The sequence below is a fragment of the Salmo salar genome, chromosome ssa17 (genome assembly GCF_905237065.1).
Source record: "Salmo salar chromosome ssa17, Ssal_v3.1, whole genome shotgun sequence".
Classification (NCBI taxonomy): Eukaryota; Metazoa; Chordata; class Actinopteri; order Salmoniformes; family Salmonidae; genus Salmo; species Salmo salar.
The window spans coordinates 57,118,178-57,141,980 of NC_059458.1; the positions used below are offsets into that span (position 1 = coordinate 57,118,178).

General features: G+C 43.9%; 1 protein-coding gene across 2 annotated transcripts in view; it reads left to right on the top strand.

Moving 5' to 3' along the window:
• The first annotated feature begins 1,253 nt into the window (after nt 1-1,253).
• Nucleotides 1,254-23,803, top strand: part of LOC106576157 (patatin-like phospholipase domain-containing protein 2) — a 30,581-nt gene continuing 8,031 nt past the window's right edge. Inside the window, exons 1-5 of one of the 2 annotated variants that reach the window (XM_014153105.2) lie at nt 1,255-1,715; nt 9,369-9,601; nt 10,031-10,096; nt 16,633-16,842; nt 23,568-23,628. In XM_014153105.2, the coding sequence (XP_014008580.1) occupies nt 1,529-1,715; nt 9,369-9,601; nt 10,031-10,096; nt 16,633-16,842; nt 23,568-23,628 (757 nt within the window). In that variant the 5' untranslated portion in view covers nt 1,255-1,528. Of the gene's footprint in view, nt 1,716-9,368; nt 9,602-10,030; nt 10,097-16,632; nt 16,843-23,567; nt 23,629-23,803 lie in introns of both variants that reach the window. The other variant, XM_045699778.1, reaches the window with a different exon arrangement.

A 23,803-nucleotide genomic window follows, 5' to 3' on the forward strand; every position in this document is an offset into this window, starting at 1 on the left:
ATAGGTATAAAGGACACGTATACAGTGCTTGTTGGATTTTTATTTGTCCTGTGCACGAAGAGACAACGTACAAAATGCTAGCCCTTGGCGCAGTCACAACTCTCAGGCACCTGCGCGAGCACATGGAAACTCACTCAAACACTGTCCCAAGTAACCACAAGTTACAATAGGTACCCTAGCTAGCGAGCTCATTAAAACTTTCGAACATACAATATGGAAAATATAAATATTTAACAAAACGTATGCAACCATAACAGCACATTGTGTAACATTACCACCGTTTTATATTGAGAAATAGCAGAGCCAAGGGCGACATACCTCGCTAATTGAAGGTCAGGCAAGAGAGAACAATAGGAGAGGACGGTAACACAGATACCCCACATGGACCAAACCAAAATATACAAAACTTTTGCAACCAAGGGTATTTACAATATAGAGATGAAAAAGCGTTTGCACCCCAAAAAATAACATTAGCTATGCAGCTGTAATGAAATAAAAAACTCACTCTGAATTGTTATTATCATAATTAACACTCCCTCTTGACCTGGCCTATTTGAACTGATCCTTATGTGCCACTTGGGGCACAATCTAGGGGAACAACATCACACAGCTACGTATATGCACATTCATTTCCAACGGAAGCTGTGTTTGTATTGCGTTCTGTGTGGTGTATACGTCGGCTTTATCGAACGCATGCATCAAATTGTATGCGTTAATGGCTTGACAGAAGTGGTAGCAGAAGGTGAATGCTGAACTTTTGTTGCACACATCCATATGATGCTGCGTGACCATTTTGCGCTTAGCACTGTAGGTGTGATCGAGGCATGCCTTGGAGCTCCTGTATCAAACGTAATATCACTACTTGTTTGATCGAATATGAGTTTCGCAATGATTAGGTTGTTACTGTTATAAATAGGGCACGTAACATCCCGACAACTTTGCGAAAAAATACTTTATATCGGAGTTGTGCCTGTTGTTCACACGCTTATCTGCCCTCTCATTGACTAGAATGGTGCGACCTGATCTTTCCTCCTCGGGGTTCCTACCTGAAAACACGCGAACCAAATTCAGGAGGAACCTGAAGCGCGGATGGCTTGACTGCGGTTAATACGGTTCGAGGTGTCATAGTAATAGCAGGCAGGTTAAACAAATATACAGATTACGATATTAATCGAATGCATCTCTCTCTCATTTATTTCCAATGCAGAGTGTGGGGCGTGGCTCCACCTAAAATAAGACTCTGCCTCCTCATGCAGGTTGGCCAGACCTGCCCTGTTCTAGAACCGGGTAGTTCAGCGCTCCGGCGATTCTCAATAGATGACTCTCCGTCTCTTCATATATTGCACAAGAGGAGTAGACTGGCTAGTGTACGCTAATTTGAGCCGTCCTCTATTCCAATATCTTTCGGAGCTGTTGACATTCAACCAACATCGAAGGGAACTTGTCAAAAAAGTTAACATTTTGGGGTGATCATAACGAGCGCATTTACCCAAACGTCTAGGTACTCGCCAAGGACTGTCCACTCGGGATGTTCGACCTAACGAAGGAATGGAATCTGTCGTTCGCCGGCTGCGGGTTCCTGGGGATCTATCACATCGGAGTGGCCAGCTGCCTGTCAGAACAAGCGCCCTACCTCATCAAAGGTGCCACCAAGATTTACGGGGCTTCAGCTGGTTCCCTCTCCGCCTCGATGCTCGCCAGCCAGGCATCCATAGGTAGGCTACAGTACCCTACACCGGCCATTGATTTCACCGGTCCCTGTCATCAGTTGATTGCCTGGATGGAGACTTTTACGCACAAGGAGTAGTCCTCTCTCTCATGTGTTTAGGGCAACTTCAAATTAGCAGTCAAATTAACTTTCAAGAATAATAACTTGTGGTCTTGAGACATGGGGTTAAATTACTTTAACGATGCTGGAAACTTTGCTACTATGTAATAGTAGTTGAATTTAGAATTTTAAAATAGGCTACATTTTTCTCATGTTATAAACTGCAAATGATGTATAATTTGAGCCAAAATGGCTGCCTGTGTATAAATATGGTAGCCTTCCACACATTGATCATGTCACACCATTGATAAATGCCATCTGAGTCAGTTATAGGACTATTGACCTATTGGTCCTCTGGATCAGAGGCCTCCCAATGGTACTGATGGATCTTGCTGACTAGGGGCACACACGCTATCACGATTAAGAGCAAATATAACCTTGCATCGCAACTGGCTTAGTCTAGTTCTTAGCTGAGTTTCTGTGCGATACCAGGCCTTTTTCCCTCTCTTCATTTTGAACCTTATAACCTTATAGTCAAGAGACAAAGGAGAAACCTGCAAGGTTTATTGGAATCAGTCCATACCTGTCCCAGTTGTATCATGTTTAAATGAGCGAGAGAGCGTCCAAAATGTAAAATTGTGTAAAATCTTTCTGCAGCAATTTTATGGAGAAAAATTACATTCTTTGATGTAGACATTACGTTTTTCATGTGTTCATGAATGTTTGGGTTTAGACCCGGTGGCCAAAAAACCTCTCCAAATACATTTACGATTTTAGACCTATTCACAAAATATCTTACAGATATCTTCCAGGCCCCTTTTCACTCTCTCTCATCATGTTACAAGCTGACAGGCACAGACCGTAAAAGCCTCAAGCTCACTCAACTACACCTCCCCTTCTCCAGCCTCTGACCAGATAAGGATGTGGCTCCACTGAGCTGACCAATCAGCAGTGAGGAGACTTGACAGGCAATGCACTATTGTGACCCCATCAACACCAACTTATATCACCGACAAGTACATCACCCCATCTAGTGGAGAGGTGTCAATTGCACAGGTCATGACAGTTCAGCTGTATTGAACATGTAGCTGTACCCAACACAGGCCCACAGCCCATTTGAACTGTTTCAGCTTTACTCAATGTCGATGTTATACAGGCACTACAAATACAGCGCAAACGACAGGCAAGGGAAAGACAGGTAGCCTGAGTTCATGTCACAGTACAGGGGATGTACAGATACCTATATATGTTTTTATGTGAACGCAAAGGGGAGCTCTGGTCACGTACTCAGCTGCTGTGAGTAGTAGTACTTAGTTTTGTGTAATCCGGGGAGAGGTTATATCACAGAGATTCCTGTAAGGTGAAATACAATTATGTAAATGTATAGTATTTTGTCTTGGATTTTAAGTGTCTTATATCGGCTGAAAGCTTAAATTCTTGTTAATATAACTGCGCTGTCCAATTTACAGTAGCTATAACTGTGAAAAATGCCATGCTATTGTTTGAGAGCTCCTAACAACAAAACACTTTTTTCAAGGCGATATGTTTGATAAATTCACCTCTGAAGGTGAAATGTGTACTTACATTCTGAAATCTTGCTCTGATTTATCATCCAAAGGGTCCCAGAGATAACATGAAGTCTCGTTTTGTTAAATAAAATCCTTTTTCATATCCTAAAAAGGTCCCTATAACATGCACGATTGATTTTGTATTTCCACTCGTTCAATTTGCAAAGAAAGAAATCTGTGAAAATCTCACCCGAAACATTGTTTTAACCAGTCAAATCGCGTTCATATGTATTCCTCAGAAATCCTAGAACATAACGAGACTTCATTATATCATTAGGGGTGTAGTATATCCTATAGGACACCATATTTGGTCAGAGAGCGAAGCCTTTATGGCACGCAGATGACGCGGGCGGTCTTCATTTGAACGACGCTTATTTTGTCAAATAAGCACCAATCGGGGTCAAACAAAGCTAGCTAGATAACCAATGAGCTAGGCTTTACTGGAGTATCTGTATCTGTCGTTAAATGTAGCCAATAACCTAGTACGACAGCATGCCTTTCATTTAGGACAAAAATTATAAGAATATTCAGAGTTATGAAGTTATGAAAACTGGTTGTTTTGCAAATGTTGAACTTATAATATGGCTACTAATACTGGAAAAGCTAAATCAAAGTCCAAGTATACAGATTTGACGATATTCTTGCAGAAAATTTTTCTATGAATGCAAATGTCTCCTTCACGATTTGCCCAAATGTACCTGGGTGACTTCACACTAAATGTCATGGAGTTCGCTCATGCTTCAAGTTATCTGTCTGACACTTTGCACATGCACTGCTGCTGTCTTGTGGACACCAACGGAATTAGAACCAGAGTGATGTCTGGAACAGGGACCTCTCTGTTGCATTTCGAAGACGGTGGTAGAAAAAAAACATATTTTTTTCTTTGAATTTTGTAAATTTGAGGAAAACACTACCAAAGTTCTATCAACACGTTGCCTGTAGTACTTGCGCTTCAATAACTCTCGACCATTGTTACTCTCCCTTCCAGGATGGCTACAAGGCCCTCCCCCACCCTCCCTTCGGCAAATCAGATCATCCCTTCCTATAGGCAGAAACTCAAACAGAAAGTACCCGTGCTAAAGTCTATTCAACGCTGGTCTGACCAATTGGAATCCATGCTTCAAGATTGTTTTGATCATGGGGACTGAGATATGTTCTGGGTTTCCTCTGATAATTACATTGATATATGCATGGACACAGTGACTGAGTTCATCAGGAAGTGTTTAGGGGATGTTATTCCCACTGTGACTATTAAAACCTACCCAAACCAAAAACTGTGGATAGATGGCAGCATTCCCGCAAAACTGAAACAGTGAACCACCGCATTTAACCACAGCAACGTGACTGGGAATATGGATGAAAACAAACAGTGTAGTTACTCCCTCCGTAAGGCAATCAAAAAGGCAAAATGTCAGTACAGAGAAAGTGGATTCTCAATTAAATGGCTCAGACATGAGACATATGTGGCAGGGTCTACAGACAATCACGGATTACAAAGGGAAAACCAGCCACGTCATGGACACTGACGTCTTGCTCCCGGACTAGCTAAACACCTTCTTTGCTCTCTTTGAGGATAACACAGTTCCACTGACAGTGGTCTCTCGTTCTACGTGGACAACGTGAGTAAGACATTTAAGCATGTTAATCTTACATCTAGACGTTCCGCTAGCGGAACACCTGCTCCAATATCCAATGATAGGCGTGGCGCGAATTACAAATTCCTCAAAAATACAAAAACTTCCATTTTTCAAACATATGACTATTTTACAGCATTTTAAAGACAAGACTCTCCTTTATCTAACCACACTGTCCGATTTCAAAAAGGCTTTACAGCGAAAGCAAAACATTAGATTATGTCAGCAGAGTACCCAGCCAGAAATAATCAGACACCCATTTTTCAAGCTAGCATATAATGTCACAAAAAACAAAACCACAGCTAAATGCAGCACTAACCTTTGATGATCTTCATCAGATGACACGCCTAGGACATTATGTTATACAATACATGCATGTTTTGTTCAATCAAGTTCATATTTATATAAAAAACCAGCTTTTTACATTAGCATGTGACGTTCAGAACTAGCATTCCCACCGAACACTTCCGGTGAATTTACTAAATTACTCACGATAAACGTTCACAAAAAACATAACAATTATTTTAAGAATTATAGATACAGAACTCCTTTGTGCAATCGAGGTGTCCGATTTTAAAATAGCTTTTCGGTGAAAGCACATTTTGCAATATTCTGAGTAGATAGCCCAGCCATCACGGCTAGCTATTTTGACACCCACCGAGTTTAGCCCTGACCAAACTCCGATTTACTATTAGAAAAGTTTGATTACCTTTGGTGTTCTTCGTCAGAATGCACTCCCAGGACTGCTACTTCAATAACAAATGTTGGTTTGGTTCAAAATAATCCATAGTTATATCCAAATAACGGCGTTTTGTTCGTGCGTTCAAGACACTATCCGAAGTGTAAATAAGGGTCACGCGCACGACGCATTTCGTGACAAAAAAATTCTAAATATTCCATTACCGTACTTCGAAGCATGTCAACCGCTGTTTAAAATCAATTTTTATGCCATTTTTCTCGTAAAAAAGCGATAATATTCCGACCGGGAAAGCGTGTATACGTACAAAGAGAGAGAAAATAAAAGCAAGGGATCCCCTCGTGCACGAGCCTGAGTTTCATAGTACTGTGACCGGCCACTATCCAAACTCGCTACTTTTTTTCAGCCAGAGCCTGCAAAGCCACGATTCAACTTTTTGCCGCCTTCTGAGAGCCCATGGGAGCCGTAGGAAGTGTCACGTAACAGCAGAGATCCCCTGTATTGGATAGAGATAATCATGAAGGCCAAGAAATGGTCAGACAGGGTACTTCCTGTACAGAATCTTCTTAGGTTTTGGTCTGCCAAATGAGTTCTGTTATACTCACAGACACCATTCAAACAGTTTCAGAAACTTTGGAGTGTTTTCTATCCAAAGCTAATAATTATATGCATATTCTAGTTTCTGGGCAGGAGTAATAATCAGATTAAATCGGGTACGTTTTTTTTATCCGGCCGTGAAAATACTGCCCCCTAGCCATAACAGGTTAACCCTCACATGGCTGCCGGCCCAGGCGGCATCCCTAGCCACATCCTCAGAGCATGCGCAGACCAGCTGGCTGGAATGTTTACGGACATATTCAATCTCTCTCTATCCCAGTCTACTGTCCCCACTTGCTTCAAGATGTCCACCATTGGTTCTGTACCCAAGAAAGCAAAGGTAACTGAACTAAATGACTTTAGCCCCGTAGCACTCCCTTCTGTCTTCATGAAGTGCTTTGAGAGTCTAGTTAAGGATTATATCACCTCCACCTTACCTGACACCCTAGACCCACTTTAATTTGCATACCACCCCAACAGATTCACAGACAATTGAATCGCTATCGCACTGCACATTGCCATAACCCATCTGGACAAGAGGACTACCTATGTAAGAATGCTGTTCATTGACTATAGCTCAGCCTTCAACACCATAGTACCCTCCAAGCTCATCATTAAGCTTGGGGCCCTGGGTCTGAACCCCGCCCTGTGCAACTGGGTCCTGGACTTCCTGACGGGCTGCCCCCAGGTGGCGAACATAAGAAACACCTCCTTCTCTGCTCCTCAACACAGGGGCCCCACAAGGGTGCGTTCTCATCCCCCTCCTGTACTCCCTGTTCACCCATGACTGCGTGGCCACACACGCCTCCAACTCAATCATCAAGTTTGCAGATGACACAACAGTAGTAGGCCTGATTACCAACAATGACGAGACAGCCTACATGGAAGAGGTGAGGGCCCTGGTGGAGTGGTGCCAGGAAAATAACCTCTGCCTCAACGTCAACAGAACGAAGGAGCTGATCGTGGACTTCAGGAGACGGCAGAGGGAGCACGCCCCTATTCACATCGACGGAGCCGCAGTGGAGAAGGTGAAAAGCTTCAAGTTCCTCGGCGTACACATCAATGACAATCTGAAATGGTCCACCCACACAGACAGTGTGGTGAAGAAGGCGCAACAGTGCCTCTTCAACCTCAGGAAGCTGAAGAAATTTGGCTTGGCCCCTACAAACATCAAACTTTTACAGATGCACAATTGAGAGCATCCTGTCGACCTGTATCACCGTCTGATACGGCAACTGCGCTGCCGCAGCCACAGGGCTCTCCAGAGGACGGTGCAGTCTGCCCAACACATCACTGGGGCACACTGCCTGCCCTCCAGGACACCTACAGCACCCGATGTCACATGAAGGCCAAAAAGATCATCAAGGACATCAACCACCTGAGCCACAGCCTGTTCTCCTCGATATCATCGTCACTTTAATAATGGAACACTAGTCACTTATAATAATGTTTCATACTGTTTTACTCATTTCATATGTATATACTGTATTCTACTGTATTTTAGTCAATGACACTGACATTGCTCCTCCTAATATATTTCTTAATTCCATTCTTTTACTTTTAGATTTGTGTGTATTCTTGTGAATTGTTAGATACTACTGCCCTGTTGGAGCTAGAAACACAAGCATTTTGCTACACCCGCAATAACATCTGCTAAATGTGTATGTGACCAATACAATTTGATTTATGTAAAAAGCTAAAAAATAAATGCATAAGGTCTACACAATATGTGCTTGGTAACGCCCATGAATGTGTGGTAGCGTTAGCCTGCCAACTAAGACAGATAACATTACCATCAACAACGTTTCCAATAAAAGATGCACCAAAATGGTTTTGCCATTGAAGAATCCACGTTGAACACCTGTTAATTTATGACCGTCAGTGGAGGCTGCTGAAGGGAGGACGGCTCATAATAATGGCTGGAAACCATGTGTTTGATGTTTTTGATACCATTCCACTGATTCCGCTCCAGCCATTACCACAAGCCCATTCTCCCCAATTAAGGTGCCACCAACCTCCTGTGATGACTGTGTGTCTGAGGGGAGAGAGGCTGATAAAGATTTCAACTGGTGATTTGGCTGGCTGAGGGACTGTTTGACATATATTAATAAATGCATGCCAGGGGGGCCAATAGAGGGCGCTAAAGCAGGATGAGTCAAAAGAAAGTACTGGATTGTTGTGAGAATTGGCAGAAGAGAGATTTAGGTTACATGACAACAGTTCGTATAGGGTCACTGGCATAGCAAACACCCCCCAGCCCCCGCAAGGCAGCTTTGGGGCTTTTCATTTTGGGATGGGGGGGTTGAAATCCCTCTGGAGGTTGTGCCCCCCCAGATAGTATATGAATACGTCATAAGCTATGACATTTTTTTTTATTACAGGAAATTAGCTTCACAGCTGCAAAATATTCTCTCTGCCCCATGCACCAAATACAACAGGTGTAGACTTTACTGTGAAGGGCTTAAGTAAGAACATTTGCACACAAAAAAAGGAAATAGGAACACAATAAAATATAGGAGGCTATATAAAAGGACTACCGGTACCGAGTCAATGTGCAGGGGTACGAGGTGATTTAGGTCAAATGTACAAGTAGGTTGGGGTAAAAGTGACTAGGCAAACAGAATAGATAATAAACAGATAATAAATCGAGTAGCAGCAGCGTGTGAAAGTGTGTGTGTGTGTGATTGTCGCTGTAGTATGTGTGAGTGTGTGGGTGGGTGAGTCCAGTGAGTGTGCATAGAGCCAGTGCAAGAGAGTCAGTGCAAAACAAGTCCGTCACTGCAGATAGTCTGGGTAGCCATTTGATGAACTATTAGACTACCTCAGTATTTTTAATCACCAATAGATTTTCTTTACTAGAACACTGTGTATAACAGTCTTGAGATCCATTCCATCCAAGTGTAGATAAGATGAACACACATAACTAGCTAAGTACAGGTGCAGAGCAGTAAATAAGTTAAACCAGTGGAGAAATGTTTTGTGAGCTACAGATCACTGTTTAGTTCCCTTGAGAATCAATCTTCCTTTGAATAAAAAAACATTATCCAATTCCTCCCAATGGAAGGCCCAAACACAACTAACAGACTGTCTCTCCCCTCCTCTAGCTAAGTGCTGTGAGGATGTGATCGAGACGGTCAAGGAGGCCCGGAAGCGTAACCTGGGTCCCCTCCACCCCTCCTTTAACCCGGTCAAGATCATCAGGTCGGGCCTGGAGCGTGACCTGCCCGCCGACGCGCACACACTCGCCTCTGGGAGGCTGTGTGTGTCACTCACTCGCGTGTCTGATGGACAAAACGTCATCGTGTCCGAGTTCAAGTCCAAGGAGGAGCTCATCCAGGTGAGTGTCCCCACTCAACCCACCTGGGCTGCTATTCACAAAACATATCCGAGTAGGAGTACATTTACATTTAAGTAATTTAGCAGACGCTCTTATCCAGAGCGACTTACAAATTGGTGGATTCACCTTATGATATCCAGTGGAACAACCACTTTACAATAATGCATCTGTATCTAGGATCAGTTTTGCCACTTAAATCATAATGGATTGGAGTTGGGACCTGATCCTAGATCAGCGCTCCTACTATGAAGCATGTTGTGAATATGGACCCTGAACACCCATGAGCACTTCAGTTTTTCTATATCCTTACATATCCCATACATGTTTGTCTTTTCAGCTCCTGGTCTTGCCATTGACTGTTTACATGAGATGTGTGTAGTGTAAACTGGGTTGGACTGTGTAACATCTCTCTCTCTGATGTGTCTACAGGCACTGCTGTGTAGCTGTTTCATCCCCATATACTGTGGTCTGATCCCCCCATCCTTCCAAGGAGTGGTAAGTACCCAAGGCCCTAATGCCTCAACTGCTTTCTTACGTTTCCTTGAACACTGTTTCCTTGTTTTCTAAAAAAAGCAGCAGATGTTAGACTGGGTTTATTATGGACTCGTCTCTTATGCCTTTATTGCTCAGGTCATAGTCATAAGGAGGCTGTAGGTTCAAGTGTAGCACAATGTTATGTTTTTCTGTCTGTCTGTCTGTCTGTCTGTCTGTCTGTCTGTCTGTCTGTCTGTCTGTCTGTCTGTCTGTCTGTCTGTCTGTCTGTCTGTCTGTCTGTCTGTCTGTCTGTCTGTCTGTCTGTGCGTGCGTGCATACACTCTGGTACTTGTTCATTTGTCAGTCTACCTTACCCTAGTAGCTACTCAGCCCATGAACCATTTTCCTTGGTAGGTCATAACCAAAGTATGTGGACACCTGCTCGTCATTGGCTTTCATTTGGAGTTGCCCACCCCTTTGCTGCTATAATAGCCTCCACTCTTCTGGGAAGGCTTTCAGCTAGATGTTGGAACATTGCTGAGGGGACTTGCTTCCATTCAGCCACGAGCATTAGTGAGTTCAAATAAAAATCAATATTAGTCACATGCGCTGAATACAACAGGTGTAGACCTTACAGTGAAATGCTTACTTACGAGATCCTAACCAACAATTTCAAAAAAATACAGATACAAATAAGAGATAGAAGTAACAAGTAATTAAAGAGCAGTAGTAAAATAACAATGACGAGACTATATACAGGGGGGTACCGGTACAGAGTCAATGTGCGGGGGCACCGGTTAGTTGAGGTAGTATGTACATGTAGGTAGAGTTATTAAAGTGACTATGCATAGATGACAACAGAGAGTAGCAGTGGTATAATGAAGGGCGGAGGGCACTGCAAATAGTCTGGGTAGCCATTTGACTAGATGTTCTGGAGTCTTATGGCTTGGGGGTAGAAGCTGTTTAGAAGCCTCTTGGACCTAGACTTGGTGCTCCGGCAGCGCTTGCCGTGGAGTCTTTGACAATTTTTAGGGCCTTCCTCTGACACTACCTTGTAAAGAGGTCCTGGATGGCAGGAAGCTTGGCCCCAGTGATGTACTGGGCCGTTCGCACTACCCTCTGTGGTGCCTTGCGGTCGGAGTCCGAGCAGTTGCCATACCAGGCAGTGATGCAACCAGTCAGGATGCTCTTGATGGTGCAGCTGTAAAACCTTTTGAGGATCTGAGGACCCATGCCAAATCTTTTCAGTCTCCTGATGGGGAATAGGTTTTGTCATGGCTTGGTCCTCTTTTTCCTGTAGTCCACAATCATCTCCTTTGTCTTAAATCACGTTGAGAGAGAGGTTGATGTCCTTGCACCACACGGCCAGATCTCTGACCTCCCATTAGGCCTTCTCATTGTTGTCGGTGATCAGGCCTACCACTGTTGTGTCATCGGCAAATGTAATGATGGTGTTGGAGTCGTGCCTGGCCGTGCAGTCATGAGTGAACAGAGAGTACAGGAGGGGACTGAGCACGCACCCCTGTAGGGCCCCTGTGTTGAGGATCAGCGTGATGGATGTGTTGTTACCTACCCTTACCACCTGAGGGCGGCCCGTCAGGAAGTCCAGGATCCAGTTGCAGAGGGAGGTGTTTAGTCCCAGGGTCCTTAGCTTATTGATGAGCTTTGAGGGTACTATGGTGTTGAACGCTGAGCTGTAGTCAATGAATAGCATTCTCACATACAGTTGAAGTCAGAAGTTAACATACACTTAGGTTGGAGTCATTTAAAACTAGTTTTTCAACCACTCCATAAATTTCTTGTTAACAAACTATAGTTTTGGCAAGTCGGTTAGAACATCTACTTTGTGCATGACACATATCACGGCTGTCTGAAGAATGGGACCAAAGCGCAGCGTGTGTATCGTTCCACATTTTATTATAACTGTGAAACTATGCAAGACATACAAATAAACGAATGAACAAAACAACAAACCGTGACGAAGAGATGCAACATACACTTACTCAAAATAATCTCCCACAAACCCAGGTGGGAAAAACAACCACTTAAATATGATCCCCAATTAGAGACAATGATGACCAGCTGCCTCTAATTGGAGATCATCCCAAAAAAACAACATAGAAATACAACAACTAGAACCCCACATACATAAACTAGACAAAAAACCCAACATAAAAAAAGAAACTAGAACCAACATAGACATAAACAAACTAGACAAAACCCTCTGTCACGCCCTGACCTACTCTACCATAGAAAAATAAAAGCTTTCTATGGTCAGGACGTGACAACACAAGTACATTTTCCAACAATTGTTTACAGATAGATTATTTCACTTATAATTCACTGTATCACAATTCCAGTGGGTCAGAAGTTTATTGTGTTACTAAGTTGACTGTGCCTTTAAACAGCTTGGAAAATTCCAGAAAATGATGTCATGGCTTTAGAAGATTCTGATAGGCTAATTGACATAATTTGAGTCAGTTGGAGGTGTACCTGTGGATGTATTTCAAGGCCTACCTTCAAACTTAGTGCCTCTTTGCTTGACATCGTTGGAAAATCAAAAGAAACCAGCCCTCAGCACTTCACAAAATAGATGGCATCATGAGGAAGAAAAATTATGTGGATATATTGAAGCAACATCTCAAGACCTCAGTCAGGAAATTAAAGCTTGGTCGCAAATGGGTCTTCCAAATGGACAATGACCCCAAGCATAGTTCCAAAGTTGTGGCAAAATGGCTTAAGGACAACAAAGTCAAGGTATTGGAGTGGCCATCACAAAGCCCTGACCTCAATCCTATAGAAAATTTGTGGGCAGAACTGAAAAAGCGTGTGCGAGCAAGGAGGCCTACAAATCTGACTCAGTTACACCAGCTCTGTCAGGAGGAATTGGCCAAAATTCACCCAACTTATTGTGGGAAGCTTGTGAAAGGCTACCCAAAACCTTTGACCCAAGTTAAACAATTTGAAGGCAATGCTACCAAATACTAATTGAGTGTATGTAAACTTTTGACCCACTGGGAATGTGATGAAAGAAATAAAAGCTGAAAGAAATCATTCTCTCTACTATTATTCTGACATTTCACATTCTTAAAATAAAGTGGTGATCCTAACTGACCTAAAACAGGTAATATTTACTTGGATTAAATGTCAGGAATTGTGAAAAACGGAGTTTCACTGTATTTGGCTAAGGTGTATGTAAACTTCCGACCTCAACTGTATGTATGTATGTATGTATGTATGTATGTATGTATGTATGTATGTATGTATGTATGTATGTATATTATTTTACTGCTCTAGGGAGGTAATTATTGTTTGGATAACCTTATTCACTAATATGTATTGATTTTTCCCATACCTTTTTTCCCCCACTCTTTATGCGATGCCCAGTGCAGAGAACACCGGAAGAAGAATGATCATTTCATTACCATAGTGAATTATTGTAATGTTTTTTTATGTGTCAATTAATCCCATAAGGGATGGTTGCCAATTGGCCATTTGACATAAAAATAACATTTCATTCATTCATTCATACAGTTGACCGGTCAGCTCTAGCAGGGTAGAAATTTGACGAACTGACTTGTTGGAAAAGTGGTATCCTATGGTGGTGCCATATTGGAAGGCACTGAGCTCTTCAGTAAGGCCATTCTAATTTCAATGTTTGTCTATGGAGATTGCATGGTTGTGTCCTCACTTGTCAGCAACAGGTGTAGCTGAAATAGCGAAATCCACAAATGTTAATGGGTGTCCACATACTTTGGTATATGTAGTATACTTCCAGACTGGCTTCTGGTTCAGCAGATTCGGACCAGGAAGTCCAGGGTGGCTCCATTCTAAACTTGAGTCACTATGACATAGGAGCACAGTCCTCCAAAACATCAATTACCATATAACAATGACCTATTTAAGTATTCTCTTTCTCTCTCTCGTACCATTCTAACTCAGGGGAAGAACTGGCTCATAGCCAAGTCTACATTGTGACTGAACACATTAACACATAGACCTGTCTAATATGCTGACCACACCGCCCGCGTTGCATAATAAATGTTCACATGCATGTTATTCAATCATTTCATCTAAACTGCTTGTGACGCGTCAATGAGCGTCTGCGTAGTCAGGTTGGCTGCCAACCGCCATGTAAAGTCCACAGAAGAAGACTGAAGGGGGAGAGATTACTAGAAACTAACTAGGTTTTCCCTTTTTAATGGTGGGAGTAGAGAGGACACGATTATGTGTGACTCAAAATGGGTCAAAATTCTACAAAGATCCAGAAAAAAGGACCTATGTGCATTTCAGGTCAACTAACAACCCAATGTTTTTGCCACTCTTACTGCCAAATTGAGTCTTAATCTGGCTTTGGAACTGGCACTGATATCCTTTTTTCCCTTAGATGTCCTACGCGTTTTACACAAGAAAAATGTTAATTAATGCACAAATCTGTACTTGAAATGGAGCTGCATCGTGCAATTACATAAGACTGGCAAAATTGATTAATTCTCCAAATAGTACTGTCGGTCTGTTTGGTCATGATTTGGCAGGGTGGAGAAGCTGGCTTAGGGGAAATCTTGGACTGACACGCCATGCCTAATATGCCCACAAGGAAAATGTTTCCTTGAATATGTCGTATTGTATACATTTGATTTCAGTGATAACCAAGTTGGGTTAAGTGGCACATTTTTTTTAGCAGAAGATATTTATACTACATTTTCCAAATACTATTATTTACTTCCTCTCTTCTCAAAATACCTATGGGTCTCTGTCAGTGCTTAAGTGGCCTATGTGCTATATTTATTTCGGTCTCGGGCACAGGGCTGTTGAAAGAGAGCGACCCGGCTCAACATATTTTACTGGTTTGTGACTCACTGACACCGCGCCCGGTTAGAGGGGAATAAAACAGTCCAGAGTTAACGCGCACAGGAACTTTAATCATACACATGAGAAGATGTACATGTGTATGGTTCTGTAATGGACCGAAATAGAGAGGTAGTAAATATGCTATACAGGAGATAAAGACACTGTCCTGAATAGATATTTTCAGAGTATGATAGAAGGAGATATGGTATAGAACAACAAGGACTGTATCTAATAATGACCTAATAACCATGTATTACATAGTAACACCAGATTAATGACTAGCGTGACAATAGCACAGTAAGAATGATGACAAGGAGTGTATATTATACAAATAGTATTCTATTGCACAGCAACACATAAGAGCAAGGACTCATCATTGCATACAATATCAGTAGTAACATAATAATAACAGGAATGAGAACTACATGGACTACTGCTACTCTAGCACATACTACAATGACAACAGCGACATCAACTTACTTTGTAGTCACAAATCGTATGCACATATGTTCACCCGCACTTGCAGACTGGAATAACACAGCTTAGTTACTGGCAATATTTCTGGAGAGACTGCATGGCTAGAGCGTGCACAGGGTTGAGACACATGGCTATTGTCCAATTGGCTGAAGCCATGAGCTGGAGGAGATATTGATATCTCAGGTGAGGGGAAGAAAGGGTGAGGATGGGTGAAATTCAGACGGCGTGGCTCCAGAAAGCAAATGAACAAATGCTTACACAAAACAGTGTGTCATGAGAATTTTCAATCCCATTGATAATAACTATCAATTATTTAAGCTTTGACTAATCCCCGAGGTTTGTAAGACCCTGGGTTTAATAATAATTAGGCAAAGACTCAGCTTCTGCCAAAGTTCCGTAAAGTTTATTCACGAGAACATTCGAAAGTCAAAATACAAAGAACATGTCAATTTATAACTCACTCCCTCCTACTTACGCACATACCTACACACAAACAGTAGATAGCCTACGCACATACATACACACGAACAGTAGGTGGGATGTATCCTTCCCCATAGTTCTCACCACTGTTTATCACTACCAAGCTGGCAGTTCCATTCCCCCGAGATTACAGGGACCTTGATGGGACTCCCTTTCCTGCCGTAAGTTTCTCAGAGTTCTAGCCAGGTCAGGTCATACAGTTTAATTGTTCTCGGTATTTTCTTAGTCACACACACATTTCTACTTGTCTCGACCAAACCTTATTAGACTGAAGTTTATCCTTCTAATTCATTATACATGTTACAGAATCTAATAATTACTAATAGTTACGTTTGTATAATTATTCATTTTATATATATGTTACATAATGTCATAATTACGTTTCAGGGTGGAATTGTTTAGTCATTACCTTTAAACATATAAATTCCCTTATCACAGTGATATAGCGCCCTTGGCATGGGGATGCTGTAACAGCTATATTGTTCTGTCTTGCCCCCTAGAGAAGATTTGTCTGGCATTCATTCTAAGTTGATAGCCTTTATACAGTAGAAGAGATGTAGAACAGTCATATCTGTCAGCCCTGACACATCTTGACTACAGTATGCCTGGGGTCTTGTTCTGTGGAGAGGCTGTGGTCCTGATGTAAGTAAATAGTCAAACAGGCTTGGTTATAGTTGTGCATGGGTCCAAAAACACCCAGTAGTCTCACTTTCGCTCTCCTACCTCCCTGTGTCTTCTTCTCTCTGTAGCGTTACGTGGATGGGGGAATCAGTGACAACCTTCCACAGTCAGAGCTGAAGAACACCATCAGCATCTCTCCGTTCTCGGGCGAAAGCGACATCTGTCCACGGGACACCTCCTTCAACTTCCACGAGCTTCGTCTCACCAACACCTCCATCCGGTTGAACCTGAGCAACATGTACCGCCTCAGCAAGGCCCTGTTCCCCCCAGAACCCAAGGTACACACTTAGCACCTTTTTTTCTATCTAGAACCTAGAAGGGTTCTTCGGCTGTCCACATAGGACTCTTTGAAGAACCCTTTTTAGTTCCAAGTAGAACCCTTTTGGGTTCCATGTAGAACCCTTTCCACAGAGGACGCCCGCTATGACTGCTTACCAATGCGTTATGAGTTATGAAGGTCACAACTCCGGAATGGCCTAGTACTGTCTATGTAAAGGCGCAGTGCGCGCGCCGGACACAACGTGTTAACGCTGCTCTGGAGAAGAGAACAGCGGAGGGTGGAAGGGAAAGAGGTCAGTGACTTGACTACTATAAGTCATGGCAATGACCTTAGGAATGAACGCAGCGTTAGGACGTATCATAACCTTAGAGTAGTCAGGGCCAAACTGAGTGCATAAAAGATGAACCGAGAGCGCATGTAGGTCGCTACCGCCTTGCCCTTGTCGAGAAATTCCTGTAGGAAGGAGCGAATGGCAGGGATGGAACACTGAAAGAACACCAACTCTCGTCTCTAACACAACCTCTCGAATACCCTCCACTTCAGGTCGTAATGACCTCTTTGTAGAAGAGGCTGTGGCGCTCTGAATTATGGCAACCACGTTCGGCGGCAAGCCCGTCGAGTCTAAGTTGGACCTCTCACGGGCCAGGCCCAGAGATCCATCAGCTCGGGATGAGGGTGGAATATTTCGCCCTGTTCTTGGGATAGCAGATCCCTGTGCTGTGGGAGGCGCCATGGTTGCGCGTACAGGAGAGGTACAATCTCTGCCAGCCATGGCTTCCCAGGCAATGCAGATCTATCAGGATGAGGGACAGACCGTTTGCTCACACTCTGTCCAGAGTAGGTGGGGTCAGGCCCATTTGGAGGGAAGGCATACAGAAGCACGTCTGGCCACTTGTGGGCCAGCGCGTCCACGCCTAGAAGAGCGTTGTGATCTCTGATCGCGAAAAACAAGCGACAGTGCACATTGTCCTGCGATGCGTACAGATTAACGACAGCCCTTCTGTAACGCCCCGACACCTCCTTGACGACTTCGGGATGATGTCACCACTCCCCTGGTGGGGGGTTCCCCCGCAACAGTAAATCTGCACTTCAGTTTAGTCTACCTGGCAGGTGTTGCTCCGAGAGACAACACATGGTCGCTGCTCCATAGCAAGAGCTCTCTCGCCTGAGAGTGAAGTTGATGGGAGAATGTTCCTCCTTGGCGGTTGATATATGCCATTAGACGTATTGTCCGACCTGACCAGGACATGTTGGCCCTGTAAGAATGGACGGAAGTGCCTGAGGGCTAGTAACACACTGTAGAGCTCGAAAACGTTGATATGGGCTGTACTCAGAGTCTGACCATACGCCGTTCACCGTATGCCCTTTGTGGACGTGATGTTGCTGGGCAAAACAGAGAGGCAGTGGCGAAAAGCCTTCGCTGTCTCCGCGGTGAGGGCTGCTCAACAGGATACAGAGTCCAGAGACAATCCCTAAAATATTTTCTGCTGGGTCGGTAAGAGTAAGCTTTTGGCACGATTTATCCTGAAGCCTAGAGTGAGCAGGTGCGACAACAGCAGGGCTGTGTGCTCCACTGCCTCTGCCCGAGTGTCCGCGCAGATCAATCAGTCAGATCAACCAGTCATTCGAAATCTATAGAATTTCAGATGCTTGTTGAGGTCCTGTAAATCCAGGATCCCCTTTTTTTGGGGGGGGGGGGGGGGGGGGACCAAGAAATAACATCTGAATAAGCCCAGGTGAGCTTCCTCCCTCAGCACCACGCATATGGCTCCCTTGGCCAACAGAGACTATCTCATCTCTAAGGATTCGGGCAGCTTCCCCCTGTGCAGTGGACATGAAATGCGGGGGGACTCCTGCGAATTCTAGTCTGTACCCCTGGTCTACGGTGCGTGGGACCCAAGGGGAGACTGCACATGCATGCCACTGCTCTCTGTCAGAAGTAAGGGAACCCGCCTGTCAGGGTTCTCTCTCCGCAAGTTGATTGTTTTGCATGGGAACATTCTGAACCATCACCCTCAAACCGTGGGCCTGGATGTGATGGGAGCTCTTTATTTGAGAACTATACTTGGGGAAGGGTAGTGTTGACCCGCCCCGACGAGGGCTTATGGGTCTTGAGGGGGGCTCCTGTGCTACACCTATACCGTGTGTAAACGAGCTTGTGTGACCTGACGCAGGACTCCCGAGGAGACTCTAGTCGTTAAGGTCGGAGGAACTCTTCCGGATCTTCGAGTGCTAGGTGTGCCGCTTCTTCCCCTTCCCTCCGGATGAAGCTGAGGGTGTCTCCGCTGCTCGTCGCTTGGAGTGACGCCTGTGCCCTGAGGCACTGCGTTGCTGGTGAGCTCGTTGCTGGTGAGCAGACTGTGTCTGTAAATGCAGGAGAAGCCTGCTGAGGCTTCTTAGGGATCCTCCAGTTCTGGGAGGGAAGGCTCATGTTGACGACCTGGGCAAACATGGGCTTCTGGGGTTTCAGGGCTTGTTTCTGTGGTAACAGGGAGCCCAGTGCCTCAGTCTAATTTTTCTTAGACTCGAACCTGGCCTGTATCTCCTATAAGGCTGGTCCAAACAGTCTGGTGGGATCAATCTGTCCATTGAGAATCTTTCCCTTCTCCCTCTGACACCCTTGCGTTATTCTGTCAGAGGGCTCTCTGGCCGGCGGTCGCGTGCGTGGTACACTTGAGTGTGCTGGTGGTATGGTCGGCATGGTGACTTAGCTCCATTAGCTTCTCCCAGTCAACGGTACCACCGTTCGCCAGGGAGTTGTATAGCTCCTTAACCTGCACTGCCATGTAGACGGAGATGAGGGCAGCTGCGTTCACAGAGCGTCCCTCATGAACTGCAGATCTGTAGATCCTCTCATACACGGATGCTGTGATGTGGTCATTGAATGAGCTTGGGGGCAGAGGAAGAGGACCTCAAGCCTTCGGGTCGAGGTGCTCAGCCAGGGAAGGCTCCACTGAAGACGACTCCATGCCGTGCATATCCAAGTGAGGGTAGCCAGTCACAGGAGAAGGTGACTTGTGGCTCTGCTCAGGAAGACTCTGACAATGCCAGACAGTCTGGGAAGGCTGGTACATGCTGTCGGACGGATTGTAGAATTACTTTGAGAGGAGATTCCATCCATCCTAGTCTTCTTGGAAGGTGGGGGAGGCGTGGGATACATTATCAAGTTTAGTGGCAGCATGTCTGATTGCTTCGAAGAAGGGGAGGGCAGTTATTGACTCCTTCCCTAGCTCTTCAGGTGGCTGAGTAGCACAAACTGAGCAGAGGGGAAAAATTCTTCAGGGGCATAATCCATCTCCTGGTCAGAGAGGGTGCTGTCTGATGCGTCATCCTCACTTCCGGATTTGTCGGAATTAAGGTCCACCCCCTGGGAAAGGTGGGGGTTCTCTAAATCAGCCTGAAGAGCAGACAGAGGGAATGCCTGAGTAGCTTCTACTTCCTTTGGGACTTCAATGTCAATTGAGTCATCCTCAAGCAAGGACGAGGCCTGACAATACTTTCCATGTACTTTGCTGTACGTCCAAGGACACCGGAACCCAGCTGAGCTCAATGCACATAACTAGCGGGGGTCGACAAGAGCTTCGATAGTGTGTTCAACATCGAGGCAAGTAGTACAGGGCGAATGAGACTCCATCCTGGGCATGTAATGTCCGCAGTTGTCAGGGCAAGCTTTGCTAGGCTTGCACTGCTTTTTCTCCCCCTTCCCTGACGATTTGTCGACATGCTTACCGGCCATCTTGTTTCGACCGGACCGACAAAAGCAAATGGAATTACCGGGGAGCTAGCTAGCCACTCCACACGCTGATTTTACGGCGTGAAGTCAGAAGACACACAGCATAACGTGAGCTTGAGCCAGGTAAGCAGAAACAAAAAGCTTTATTTACCAGGGTGGTGGGAAATGAATGCAGTCTTTATACTTTCTGTGTAGTGAAAGTAGAGCCAAAAGTGACGCTATCTAATTAGCTGTCTATCTTCACCTGAGTGATGATAGACAGCTAGCCGAGCCGTCGTGTGAGATACCAGGTACTGACTCGGTGTGTAAATCAAGTAACTCGAAGTAAAACGCACGGTTGGGTTGTGTTATCTTTCACAGGGGAATGTAAAAGGAATGGTTCTTCAATTGTGGGGTAACACACTGAAGAAACAGCGCTGCTCGTGTTAGCCAAACAAACCTGAATTGGGGTTTAGCCCAGAGGCTGCTAGCTAAAACTTCTGAAGAAATCTGCTTAATGGGCTAGAAACCAGATAGCAACCAAATAGACTTGTGAATAAGCGAAGAATAAGGAAACCAGAGCAGTGCAGGGTGTTATATAAACACGCGGGGGTGTACACTCACATAGCTCTGATTGGCCTGTAGGCTTGATTGAATAAGGATTCAACCAAATAAGGGTATGTCCCATAGTGAGATGTTGAACCGAGTCGACTGAAAGAGAACCTTATTTAGGTACCCTTGAAATAGAAGTATTCCATGGTTCTAAAAATTATATTTACATTTCTATAGGAGAGTCTAGTGTTCGGGGGAGGGCCTTGTATGCATCGCAGAAGTTAGAGTAGCAATGGTCCAGTGTATTGCTCGCGTGGGTGCTGCAATCAATATGCTGATAGAATCTAGGTAGCCTTTTTCTCAAAGTTGCTTTGTTAAAATCCTGGATGTTATACTAATTTCAAGCCTTAGCAGTCATTCTGATCTCGTTCCCAATGATTAGTGCTTTAGTGTATTATATATTATGTTGCTGTGCTGTCCAGCGGTTCTGAATTTTGCGATGCACCCGACTGTCCACGTTTTTCTGTGCATTTGAAAAGTTTTGGTGTGTGTACTAGGCTATTTGATATAATTTATATATATTACCAAACTTTGGTTTCACAAATAATTATGTTGAAATGGAACCAAATATCAATAACATGATTGCTAATAGAAATAGTTAACAAATGACATGACGAATGTGATCATGCCCTGTATTTTGTGTGGTTATATACAGTTGAAGTCAGAAGTTTACATGCACCTTAGCCAAATACATTTAAACTCAGTTTTTCACAATTCCTGACATTTAATCCTAGTAAAATTTCCCTGTCTTAGGTCAATTAGGATCACCACTTTATTTTAAGAATGTGAAATGTCAGAATAATAGTAGATAGAATGATTTATTTCAGCTTTTATTTCTTTCATCACATTCCCAGTGATTCAGAAGTTTACATACACTCAGTTAGTATTTGGTAGCATTGCCTTCAAATTGTTTAACTTGGGTCAAATGTTTCGGGTAGCCTTCCACAAGCTTCCCACAATAAGTTGGGTGAATTTTGCCCATTCCTCCTGGTGTAACTGAGTCAGGTTTGTAGGCCTCCTTGCTCGCAAACACTTTTTCAGTTCTGCCCACACATTTTCTATAGGATTGAGGTCAGGGCTTTGTGATGGGCACTCCAATACCTTGACTTTGTTGTCCTTAAGCCATTTTGCCACAACTTTGGAAGTATGCTTGGGGTCATTGTCCATTTGGAAGACCCATTTGCAACCAAGCTTTCACTTCCTGACTGGTGTCTTGAGATGTTGTTTCAATATATCCACATAATTTTCCTGCCTCATGATGCCATCTATTTTGTGAAGTGCACCAGTCCCTCCTGCAGCAAAGAACCCCCACAACATGATGCTGCCACCCCCGTGCTTCACGGTCGGGATGATGTTCTTCGGCTTGCAAGCATCCCCCTTTTTCCTCCAAACATAACGATGGTCATTATGGCCAAACAGTTCTATTTTTGTTTCATCAGACCAGAGGACATTTCTCCAAAAAGTATGATCTTTGTCCCCATGTGCAGTTGCAAACCATAGTCTGGCTTTTTTATGGCGGTTTTGGAGCAGTGGCTTCTTCCTTGCTGAGCGGCCTTTTAGGTTATGTCGATATAGGACTCATTTTACTGTGGATATAGATACTTTTGTACCTGTTTCCTCCAGCATCTCACAAGGTCCTTTGCTGTTATTCTGGGATTGATTTGCACTTTTTGCACCAAAGAATGTTCAGCTCTAGGAGACTGAGCGGTATGACGGCTACGTGGTCCCATGGTGTTTATAGTTGTGTACTATTGTTTGTACAGATGAACATAGTACCTTCATGCGTTTGGAAATTGCTCCCAAGGATGAACCAGACTTGTGGAGGTCTACAACTGTTTTTCTGAGGTCTTGGCTGATTTCTTTTGATTTTCCCATGATGTCAAGCAGAGGCACTGATTTTGAAGGTAAGCCTTGAAATAAATCCACAGATACACCTCCAATTGACTCAAATGATGTCAATTAACCTATCAGAAGCTTCTAAAGTCATGAAATCATTTTCTGGAATTTTCCAAGCTGTTTAAAGGCACAGTCAACTTAGTGTATGTAAACTTCTGACCCACTGGAAGTGTGATACAGTGAAATATAAGTGAAATAATCTGTCTGTAAACAATTGTTGAATTCCTTGTGTCATGCACAAAGTTGATGTCCTAACCGACTTGCCAAAACTATAGTTTGTTAACAAGACATTTGTGGAGTGGTTGAAAAACAAGTTTTAATGACTCCAACCTAAGTGGATGTAAACTTCCGACTTCAACTGTATCGGTTGTTATATGATTAACAAAATCTCTGCCTTATGGGTATCTTCTCTCTCTTATATATGAGCAGTATATTTATTCAATTTACCTCTTGCATATGATCCCCTACCTCAATAGGTATGATCTATGTGTTTTCTCTGACAGGTCATGGCAGAGATATGTCAGAGTGGCTACAAGGACGCCCTTCGCTTTCTTGAGGAGAATCGTGAGTATTACTATGTTGCCTTTGACAGTAATAGTGGGCTGTGCTAAGAGCATAAGCTAATGTGACATACATGCAGTGAGCATCAATGATGTCAATTGTACAGGGTTCAACATGAAGTATGGAGTAAACCAACGATTATTTATGGTGTAATATTTGTATAGACGGGTTGGCTGAC